Source organism: Coccinella septempunctata, chromosome 7, assembly GCF_907165205.1.
Source record: "Coccinella septempunctata chromosome 7, icCocSept1.1, whole genome shotgun sequence".
Lineage (NCBI taxonomy): Eukaryota > Metazoa > Arthropoda > Insecta > Coleoptera > Coccinellidae > Coccinella > Coccinella septempunctata.
The window spans coordinates 19,738,788-19,751,485 of NC_058195.1; the positions used below are offsets into that span (position 1 = coordinate 19,738,788).

Below are 12,698 nucleotides of genomic sequence, written 5' to 3' on the forward strand. Positions count from 1 at the left end.
AAAAGAAAATATTCGAACACTATAATTGAAGGAAAAAATGATTTGATCAATGAGTGGAAAAACAAAGACAAAATAATAAATTTGAAAAAGTACACAATCGAAGGTAAACAAAAATTTGTGAGCAGACCAACCCACCTAAAGGGGAAGGTCTTGATCTAGTAGAGAAATCTACCTCACTAAAAAATAGTGGTAAATTACCAGGGAAGAAGACTGTTATAGTAAAACAGAACAACACGGTGAATTCACTTATGACAAAAGAAATGAAATTAAAAAAAATCCGAAGATTACTAGGGAAAGAGATATGTACTTTAATAACAGAAACGAACGGTGATTTGTCAACTTTTACAGGTGCACCAAAGCTTGGTACCTTTATGTTGGAAGAGTAGGCGAGAAGTTGCAGGAATTGCAGGTTAGGAATCACCTCGAGGAAAAGTTTACTGGCAGACATTTTTCAGTGGAGAAACTTGCTAGTCGTGCTGGTGTTGGCAGTTTAGCATTCAGGATAGGCGCTGACATATCCCTACTTGACGATCTTTACATGTCCCAAAATTAGGTCCATCAAGTTAGCCCGGAAATTGTGGCATTTCAAAAAGAAAATTTTTCCTATGAAAATGCTAGCAAAGTTTTGGCGAGTTCTGATAAATATTCGATAGTGAAAAATTTGTAAATCAAATTTACCGGGCCAACTTATGTGCAGCCCGGAAAACCCAGCATTTTTCATCTATATCTCAAAAATAGTAAATGCTAACGGAATACTTGCGAAGGATGATCGAAAAACTGAAAAATCTCATATAGGTTTTGAAAAATTGGTGAATTGAATTTTCCTGGCCAACTAATGTGCAGCTCGGAAAACCCAGCATTTTTCATCGATATTTCCGAAATGGTGAATGCTAGCGAAATGCTGTCGAATGCTGAAAAAAAATGAAAAATCTATAGTAGCACTGGAAAAATCCTGAGAAAAAAGTAAAATGTGAGATAAATGCTGAGTAAGTACTCGAAAGAAAATCTTCTATAAAAATGGAAAAATGACTTTTGATGTTTTTCGGAAACTATGTATGGGCAAAAAACTAGCCCATTTTCTTGGAATCCTGGACCAACTGAATGTGGAAAGTATTAGTTGATGCCAAGGGAAAAGTACCAAGAAAGAAGTGTAAAAATTTACGATACAATTTTTCGGAAAAATTATATCATGACAGAAAGCATGCTTCTTCAAAATCCTAAAGTAGGTAAATTACTGGTTTATGCGAGTAAGAGCTGTAGAAAAGATTGAAAAATCTGCAAAGTAAAAGAGGCAGGAAATATATCCATACAATTTGCAATTTGCAGACCATGAGTGTGTTCATAATGGAAAACAGCGAGAATCGGTTGAAATGAAGAATAATCACGATTATTGTTCCATGTTCTGATTTGATTTGGAAACATGATTCGAAAGCGCTGCATCTATCTTTAAGGCTACAAATAATCTAATCACGTGTTTCAAACATTCTTTTTTCAACATTCATCATCTATCAGCTATATTTACTTTCTTCTGAATTACGACGAAGATTCAATCGTCAGTTTTACCATTACTATCCAAGTTTCTTCCATTCTCGTCAATTTTACTTCAACATGATATAGCGTTTGACTAGAATATACAGACGTCGAGAGAGAATGATGCTTTTTCCTTTTTTCATATTAGTGTTTTTAGAATAATGTCTCACTTCTTGTTTCGAAACGTTTTCAACGTTTTGTTTTTTATACATTCAGCTCCAACTCTCCATAAAATCCATAAGTTTGTTGATTTGGCCAGGGTGCAAATTTATATACAGGGTGAGTTTTTGCCTCGTACAGATATTTTAGGAGCGCTTATTTCCTTTACCATTTACTAACGCTGGAGTTCACCCGAAGATTGAGAAAGAAATGAGAACTGGCCTTAACAGCAAGAATCTGATAAAAGCTATTAATACCTACGCTTGCTCGGCGCTGATCTACTTATTCGGTATCATCTCTTGGACCACCACCGATTTAGCAGCCTTACAGAGGAAAATAAGGACGATGCTGACTAAACACAATAAACATTACCCCAAAAGCTCAATAGAACGGACCGAGCTGCCACGACATCTAGAGATAGAGGAATTGTTGATTTGTCCAACCGTATGTCCCAGGAAATTGAAGGACTTCGAAAATATTTCCTGAGCAAGGCTGCTCCGTCAGAACTCCATCGAGTAGTTTGTGTTGCTGATACTTCTACAACGTTAAAGCTACAACAGGACCACTTGAAAACAGTCGAACACTCTGCAGAAAGTAAAATGAAGAAACTGATTGGCAAACCTTTGCATGGAAGGCACCAGAACGAGGTCAACCATGATTACGTCGACATATCTGCGTCGAACTACTGGTTGACTTCCGAAAGGTTGTTTCCTGAGATAAAGGGCTTCATGCTCGCCATCCAGGATCAGGTGATTCCAACAAGGAACTACATTAAATATATCGCCAAGGATGCCTCAGTGGCGGATGATAGCTGTCGTTATGGCTGTGCGACACATGAAACCAAAGAGTAACACAAGAGGTTTCACTTTGCCGATTTACAAGGGAAGAACGAATGCATGGAATTTCAACCTTGAAGTGGGGAGACGCTACGCGTCAGCAATCTGCGCTCAGATTCACTACAGTCAAACGAGAATCTGGGCGACCAATCAGATTGGGACTTGCGAACAGAACGAACATCTGCTTTCGTTTTCGTCCCTCCACTAAGCCAGGGAACATCAAGGGCATTGAAACGCAACCGGCCAAAATGATAGAGTGAATCCTCTTGTTGATACTCTTTGCATGAAACTATCCAGCGCATCACCTGGGGATGTCAGAAGTTCGCGTGCACGGTGTACAAAAATAGACATGATGCCGTTGCCAAGGTTCCTCACCAAGAATTGGCACTAAAACACCAACTTCTAAGTTCGAAAAAGGTTCCTTATTACAATTACCATCCGGATGCTGTATTGGAAAATGAACATCACAAGCTCTACTGGGATCGCACGGTTCTCACAGACGGAAAAATAACCCACAATAGACCAGACCTCATATTGCACAATAAAGATGAGGACAAAGCACTATTCATCGATGTGGCGATTTCAAATAATAACAATCTTCTAGATAGGCACACTGAAAAAATTTCAAAGTACAGAGATCTCGAGGAACAAACCAGGAGACAGTGGAAGCTGAAAGATATCAAGATTATCCCTATTGTCATATCATGTATAGGTCTGATAGGTACCGAAGAAACTACTAGAGAACTTGAAGAAACTTCAGTTGGACGAAACAATCTATAGAGTCATGCAGAAGGCGGTACTGCTGGGAACGGCGAGAACTGTACGCAAGTACATAGGAAATTCAGAGGAACACTGTCTGCTCCGACAGGAAGTGCGGGTGGAGCATTAATCCAACCGGCGGCAAAGGGCTCCAGCAAAGCTTAATCCTTTTGATATCTGACATATCTAGGATAGGTGAATTTTCCTCTAGAGTGAAGTGTGAAAGCCGCAAGGCTAAAGTCATAATAATAATAATAGGCATCTATTTCCAGAATTATATATAAGTGACAAAATGGAAACACGTCACAATTCTCTATTAATTAGGTACATTGGAATAATACGATATTACCCATCTGCTACAAAACTACAAGTACTCGATTAAAGAATATTGTTCACATTGAACTAAAATTAAACATAATTCTTTCTTGAAGAGTTTAATTTCCTTCATATCTCTAATTTTTTTGGTGAGTGATTAAACAATTTCATACTCATATAGAAGCTATTACGTACTGTGCTTGACAGTTTGTGAATAGGTAGCAAATACTCAATGATTCTCCTGGTAGCATTTACATTCCTATAGTTCTCAAAATAGGAATTCTTCTTGAATAAAAATAACAAAATTCTATACACATATAGACCAGGCACTGTTAATATATTATGTCTCCTGAATACACCTCTACACGATTCCCTATATTTCAGCTCAAATATTATTCTTATAGCTAGTTTCTGGGTGATAAACACACGTTCAGCTTTGGTGCTTCCTCCTCAGAATATTGATTGAAAATTTGCAAAATATACTATCTTCAATGTTTCCATATCGATTCTGTTTCTACTAGCTTTCAACGTATAAATGATTGTGTGAAGCCTTTTTGTTACTGATTCGCAGTGCAACCTCCAGCCAAGATTTTTCTCAATAACTACACCCAATAATCTGTACATCTCAAGACTACACCGCTCGGCCTCAGTTCTGGGTTTGAAAATTGAAAAAATACCTTATTTTGTATGGGATCGAGAAAAGTAAACCCCGATTCAAAGATTAATGGAGCACTAAGAAGAAAATGGTTATATATTGGGAAGATTTACGGGCTCCATGTGACTGAAATAATTCCTCAATAATTCCACCTTCTCCGAACCTACACTAAACACTGAATTATTGCCCTTGGTGGGAAGTTTTCTCACTTCGAAATGGTCAGTATTTGTGGAATTATTGAGGTAGTCCTTCACATCATTTTCAGTCACATGGGGCCCATAAATCTTTCCAATATATAACCAGTTCCTTCTAGTGCTCCCTTAATCTTTGAATCGGGGTTTACTTATCTCGATCCTATGCATACGAGGTTAGGCTTAGGTGTTTGTTTCTTCAGTTTTTTCCTGACAACCTTGGTCCATAAAGTTTTATCTGGTTCTTCAGGATTATGATTACTTTGATTTTCACCATTCGATGGCTTGTTTGCACAGCTTGATCATTATTTTGTGATAATGCTTTGTTTGTTGACTTGGAAATATTTATTCTACTATTATTGTTGACAAGATTTTTAGTTACAGTACGTTGTAGGTTGGTGCTTTGCGCCGGCATCTGATACTCAAGATCACCAGTTACAGCCTCCAATAAACAATCCTGTAATGTGTCGATCTGGTATGTTTACCTGCCCGGAATTGTCATCAACTTATTCTTGATGTTTGTTCACACTTTTTTGCTATACGTTCCTTCGTTCGACATCTTGCAATCGTTGGAGAAGTAGTGCATTATTTAACTTGAGAATTTCGTTTTTTTCATTCGAGAAATGGAATTTGAGTTTCCAACAATTCTCTTTCAATGGAGCCTGGAGTATCCATTCATTCTTCTCCTGACATTTGAAGTAATATCCCAGTATTTTCGTGGGACCGACAACAGTTTATATGAAACCCATCAATAAATTCGATGTGTTCGATTCTTTTGTCACAGAATTTGTACATAATTTTTTGACAAAATGCACAAATGACCACCCCACACTTTTTTGAACAGCATGAAAAGCTTTTTTCATTTTTATTCGCGATAATTACACCGTTATAACTTTGTTTTTGAGAGCTCGTCTCGGATAAGCCGTCACTCTCGTCACCCATATTGTAATAATATGTATATAACAGACATAGACATAGAGACATGGACGGCGCCTTCCCTTTCTATCTATGCATGAAATACGGTCGAAAAAAGTGACAGAGAAAAAGGCACGTCGGGCATGCCGTTGTCTTTTTCTAGAATTCTGATTGTTCCACACTCACCTCTATGTGAACAAAAAAGGGACAGGTGAATGCCCGACGATCATTTCTCTTTTTCTATAAAATATATAATGACATTGCTCAGTCATGTCTCTATGTCTATGATAACAGAGTACATATTACAAAAGTCAAATAAAACACAAAGATCAATGAATCAATCACAAAAAGAATCATTCATCGATGAAGATATCACGGAGAGTCCTCATGAAATGTGTACTCTCCTTGTATTGATGTAATTATGTTTGTTATTGAATCTTATTCCCCAGTTATATTTTTGGGACCTCCACTCTGTTGCCGATTGCTTCTTACTTCTACTCTTATGGTTTGATGAAGTCTCGGATTTGAAGAACGAAAAAAAACTAAAATCCTCGTACATAATTGGAAAAACAACTGAAACTGCATATTTCAAACAGCAGATGAAATGAAAATACCTACTGGGAATATGGCTTGAGAAAGAAATAAACAAAATGGTTGAAATGAATTGGCAAAAAAATTTGAAAACATTGAAACAACGCTTTTGCAGAATTATTTGAGAAACCAGGACTCAATTGAAAGAACCTGGTTCATTGATCTTTATGTTTTGTCAAAAACTTGGTACGCAGTACAAGGAATACCGTTCACGCATAAATATGGACGGACAATTGTGAAACCCACAGGTACCTACTTACATATGGAAAGGCAATTTTTATGGGTGAGTAGAGCCCAGTTGCAATTGACCGAAGATAAAGGGTCAGCTTTACAGTATTGAAATCAAAGCTCTAGCACACTATTGAAAGAAATTATTGAGGAAGGAGTGAAGAAATATAGTATCTTCAAGATTTTACGGATGATCTATGAAAGACACAAAGATGAATATTTAAGAACTGAAAATCCAATAAAGTGCAAAGAGATATACGAGAGATTCTTGAGTTGTCAAAAGAAGGAGAACACGATCGAACAAAAATACCCTTATATGAACTGAAAAAAAAAACATCGGTCCTAAACGAAACAGAAACAAACACAGAGTGAATATCAGACCTCTACAAATGTACAAATGAAATTTGGCCAGTAAACAGCATGATGTTTAATCACCTGCTTATTCTGTGGTGCCCCGGACGATACAATAATGCATCGGTTAAAATCCTGCTCAACCGGCATTTTTGGCCGAAGCACCGAAACAGAAAAAGGAAAAAAGGACATAGGTATGGTTCGGCCAGCCCTAGTCCACTACAATATAAATCAAATGGATCGGATAATTGAAAGAAGGAGAATTACGCATTTTTCACAAAGAAATGTTCGTTTCTTAGCCTCTTTTTTGTGGTTTTGAAATGATTTATTTTTTCACACCTGTAAATAATGGAAAAAAAAAACAGTAATTTGCCACTTCTCATGAAAAGTTGATCATTCTATGAATCAACGAACGATATTTTGCAGTCAACCAGGTTTTTATTTCTCTTCGAATTTTTTATACTTCCCAATTCTTTTATTCGACTGTATTATTGGTATTGAAGCTAGATATGTGCAGCTTCTCTGACTTTATCTATTATTATATTGGTCTATGCAAATACCTAGATATTTTGTGGCATCCGTATCTGGGATCTTGAATCGACTGGCCGTATTACTAAATTCCAACTTTGTTCTCAAATCGGAAGCAGATACGATATAACAGAAGAAAACTCTTTCTGCATTTTTTTAAATTAACAGTAGTTCACCAGGAAGAGGTCTGGAGAAAAACAGGGGAAGTGTTCCGGAAAGTATATCACCCTGTGGATTTGCTATCTGAATTGGCATGTCACGTGGTGTAAACTCTCAATTTTAATATCTATGCCAAATTTCAATTGAATATCTTGCGAAGCAGAGATACTATGAGAAAAAAATTTCAAAAATTCAAATTCGTAACACCTTGTCTCTCGAAAACTAAGCGTTTGTGAATCCATGTTCGAGGCAATTTTTTTCCTAAAAACTATTCAAGGAATCCCCCTGCTCCGTTTGTACCTCAAATTAAGGAACAGACTGTATCATAACAAGCTAATATTGAATTCCATCCATTTCTCCTTATTTTTTTTAATGAGAAACAAGTAAATTCAAGTTTCCTGCCTTGTTAGATAAACCCAAGATATTTCTCAGTTACGTGTTTCAATATTCATTCAGAAACTTGAAAATATTTCTCATGAAAAAATTAGACCTACCTTTCGAATATTTTGGTATTCCTTCAAAAATGGCAGGACGGGAGTAGTTGACTGAGTAATCAGGTGCAAAGTGCCCAGCTGGCGGACCCCAAGATTGAAACCAGTTATTCACAGCCATTATCAGTGGATTGTATTATGTAACATGAACTTCTAAATAATAATCATTCACACCTGAAAAAAAAACTAAATTAAAATATCTCGAATGATACCTTTCGGAAAAATTCATCTTCACTAGGATTCAGAAAAATGCTCAGTGGGAGTACAAAATGTTTAAAAAACAATATCATACTTGCTAAAACCCGACAAGCTTCGCCGTGGCTTTGATCAGTAGCGTAGATAATTAGTCAAGGAACCTTGGGTAAAAGAATTGCGGCTCTAAATAACTCGGCCAGACCTAACTTGCGGCCATTTTTTCACAGGCATCCATATATCATTATATTCGAAAAAAATTAACTTTAATTTGATATCAAAAACATCCGTGTACGTCATGAACGTAGAAATACATCGAAATGTTACCTTCTTACTCCTGGCTGCGAGGTAGTTGCGGCCGAGTGTGCAACGGCAGCTATGGATTTTAGTATTCTTTACATGCATTTTTATGATGTGGATGATATTTTATTTCAAAACAGAGTAAACGAAATTTCTCTTGGAATACTGATTACCATTAATTTAATTAAAATTATTTGCGGCCATTTTTGACAGGCTGCGGTGTTATCAGTGTACTCTCCTATCCATAAACGTATGTGAAAATGTGTGTTTGACTCTGTACGTAATGAAAGTAGTAATTCTGCAGTGGGATCTTAGACTATAACTTTGCTGGATAAACAGTATTGAGATAATAATATGAAAGATAATTCCTCAAACCGCGAAGCAGTTCCGCTTAAGTAATCATACCACACGTATCGCCTATTGTGATTCATACGTATACCTAGTAGTTCTGTTTTAACTAAATAAGTAACAGTTAAATGTAAAGGTGACCTGTAACCATAATAAGTGAAGAAATCAAACGAGTTAAATGTAGTGCATAGTTCCAATTCCAACAACCATTCGACGAGTGTTGTTGTCTTCTCTAAAAAGCCAACTGGTGTCAGAAGAACCTTTCTAAAAACCCAAAAGTTCGCAGCAGAAGTGGGATTCATGAGAAAGAAATTTGATCACCCAGAGGGACCAAACAACCCCCAGAAGGACAACAAAACAAAACAACCCCAAGGGGGACAAAAAATAATCAGCCCACAATGGGACAACAAGGGATAGCCGGATAGGGATCACCTCGACTTATCAAGGACCACCACAATTCAACAAGGGATTACCAGAAAGGGATCGCCAAGGAAATAATCAAAGGGTAACTTGCAACCTACGACAATCGCCGAAGCAGCGCAGTACATGCCTCCTATAAACGCCGGTTACGTCGAGTATATAGAGTATAGTGCGTCGCCGGTGGCGCCATCGTTTGGCGTATGCTACACCGCAATAGACGTGTATGCTACCCTGTGATCGCAACCGTCGAGAGCAATGATGCCATCGTTTGGCTACCTCTGGTACCACCATGGTGAGATGAAGTATTCTTCTACCATGGGTACAACTACGCCGCTACAATATAATCCATATTTTGGTAATGAAAGGAGAACAATAACTGGATCAGAAAATGTACTTTTAATAGCCTTCTATGCCGATAACAGACAAAATTATGATCAAACAAATATTATTCGACTATCATGTTTCACCATTGTCAGGACATCAAGGATTTGAAAGGACGTATCATAAAATTAAGGACAATTTTTATTGGGATAATATGTAAGAAGATATTAAAAATTATATCAGAAATTCACAAACGCGTCAATTACCAAAACCGATTTTATAAAAATAAAAGCCCAATGCAAATACCGACAACCTCATCAAAATTTTGTGAACAAATTGCAATGGACATAGTTGGTCCTCTACCAGTTACTGAAAACTGCAACAGATTCATCCTCGCTCTTCAAGATGATTTAACGAAATATATTCGATTATATACAATGTCTGATTATGATGCAGAAAACGTAGCAATTCACTTTTTAAAATTCTGTGTAGGAAGTAATTTTGGCTTCCCAGATAAAATATTATTCGATCAAGAGTTGAATTCATTCCAAGACAAAAAATAATTGAATAGAATCCTAGGAATAAAACATAAATTAACCACCTCATATCACCCACTAACAAATGGATCACTCGAGAGAACTCATTTAACTTTCAAAGATTATTTGAGATGTTAAGTGAACAAAGATCAAGATAATTGGAATGAATTTCTTAACTTAGCCGCATATTCCTATGACACGAACATACATTAAAGCACAAGAGTATTTGGAGAAAAATCAAGAATACCTAACTCTAATCGAAAACCTTCTGAAAAACTTCATTATTCAGATTTAGCGAATTCAATTGATAAAAAATTGAAAATTGTCAGAGATTCGGCAAAAGAAAACATAATAAAGTCAAACGAAAAATCGAAAAAACTTATTATGACAAAACACAACACATAATCGTACTTACAAATTCATGATAATGGAAACGCCACTGTTGAAATCGATAGAAACAAATTAAAAACACCTCAATCAACTGAAACCCTTTAATTTAATTTCAGAAGACAAAAATTCCCTAAGTGGAAATTATCAAGATATTACCATTAACTACCCTTTTATTGATGACCCAGAGCCTAGCAACCGAATATAAAGTAACTCCAATTTCATCATCCTCAGGAGTCATATTTCATAACTTAGGCTTAGCAAAAATATCTGATGAACATTTCACTCTTTTATCCTATATTAATCTTACACATATAGAGGAGAAAGTAAAAGTAATTAAAGATTTTGATTCTAACGCTAAGTACGTGTCAGACCGCAACTAATGATCAATTAGCTAATGAATATTTTAATTGAATAAAATATATTCAAAAAATTCAGAAACTATTCAAAAATCAGTCATTATAATAATTACTCATTAAATCAATGTTCCAGCTATAAGGAAACGAAGAGGATTAACGAATGCCGTGGGCACGGGAATTAAATGTTATTTGGAAACCCCGACAGTAACTATGCACAATTTTATTCTGATTCGATAAACTCGTTAATTCATAATAAAAAACAAACCGACGTTTTAATGCAACAGCAAGTCAATATTATTTCCGATACTATAACCAATTTCAATAATTCACTCACTAGAATTAATGTTGTTATTAAAGGAAAATATGAAATTCATGAAATATTATCAGCACCAGTGCCTCATCATGAATATCTTATGTTATTTTCATATATTGAACCAAGTACACCTTATCTTGTAATTTCGAGAGAAAAAATCAATTAATATAATTTGAAAACATTTCCAAATAATTATTTGTGCAGACATTTATACACTATAAGGAAGACACAAAACAATAATTGATGTGAAATAATTAATTCAATGAAAGAGTTTATGCACTTCCAAATAATTATTTGTGCAGACATATATATACTATGAGGAAGACAGAAAACAATAATTGATGTGAAATAATATTATTCAATGAAAGAGTTTATGCAATTTCGAAAACTTGCAAAATCCATAATTGCATTGCAGAACTAAAAATTTGGCATAAATTGAGAACTAATCAATTTATAGTTTATCTTATCCAACAAAACTATCAATTGTGTGCGACGATAAATCCACGAGAGTTGAACGAATCTCTAAAATAGGATTATTTGAATCAAATCGAAAATGTGAAGCATTTACAGAAACAGTAATTCTAGAATTTCAAGGTCAAATTGGCATAAGTGATGATGAAAAGTTTACCTTTCACAGATATTAATGGAGATGATTGTTGAAAAAACTTGAAGAAAAATCTCGCACTTGAAGCAGTAAAACTGGAACCATTAGAATTGAGCAATTTTGTTAGAAAATTGAAGTATGCCAAACATAAAGTATCAGAATTTGATGAACAATCATTGCAGAATGAATTGCTTTTATAATTATTTCTATTATAATTCACAAATGTTTGAAATGCTTCAATTTCATAGACTTATTCAGAAGATCGAAATTGATTCCTCACATAACTCTTGATGAAACATTATGAATTGAAAAATAAAAGAAGAGAAGAGAACACTTGACTAACTTTCAAAATTTTTAATTAAATTATTTGTTGACACGGGTGTTTCGGTTTTATTCCATTTTCAAAACTGAATACATAAATAATAAATACAGAAAGAACACATGCATATAAAAATCGAATAGCACATGTTAAAATCGGAGAATCTAATGGATCGTTTAGAATTAGGAGATTTTGCTTTTGGGCTGAAAATATTTCTAGGATTTCTGAAAGAACTAAACGTTTACCTTTATCACCTTCATGTAGAATTTTCACATTATTGAAATCTATGAAGTGGTTGAGAGTAACAAAATGATTATAGGAACCAGTTATTGATTTATTCTGCAGAATAGATCTTTCATGCTCCTCAAGTCTAACTTGAGTTTGATCTATGTAAAATGCAGGGCACTCATCACATAAGACCTATATTTGAGGCTTGAACGAGCAACCCCCTAAGATTTGTCATTTCAACCCCTCAAAATTGAAGAGGGGAAAGGGGTTGACTGATACTTCATTTGGAAGGTCTTGGAAGCCTCTCTATAACGGTGTATGAAAAACGTAATTTTGATGAACCGTTTTCGCCAAAAATCAATTTTTTAGCTCAAATGAGCCACATTGAATATGTTTGCTATTCTCACAATGTACAAGTCCATTTTTAAAACTTTAAAAATCTTAAATAATCACACTTCAAAAAAATTTAATTGTTTCATCATGCTTACACTAAAAAAAATTGAATCTGCGTATTTATCAAATGTTGAAACTGTCCTCCATTGACTTCCATACAATAATACAATCTTGACTGAAGACTGAAGTCTTTAAGAGTTTGAAATAACCCTCGTTATTTCTACTGGAAAACAGGGAACTAGTAGATGGAGGTCCTTTCTGCACTCAGAA

The 12,698-nt window shown here is 35.3% G+C and overlaps 1 protein-coding gene across 1 annotated transcript in view; it reads right to left on the reverse strand.

Annotated features, from left to right (window-relative positions):
• LOC123317101 (protein yellow) overlaps positions 1-12,698 on the reverse strand; it is a 98,965-nt gene that overhangs the window by 49,888 nt on the left and 36,379 nt on the right. The window contains exon 2 of the mRNA XM_044903474.1: positions 7,712-7,882. Coding sequence (XP_044759409.1) covers positions 7,712-7,829 — 118 coding nt within the window. The 5' untranslated portion in view covers positions 7,830-7,882. The remainder of the gene's footprint in view (positions 1-7,711; positions 7,883-12,698) is intronic.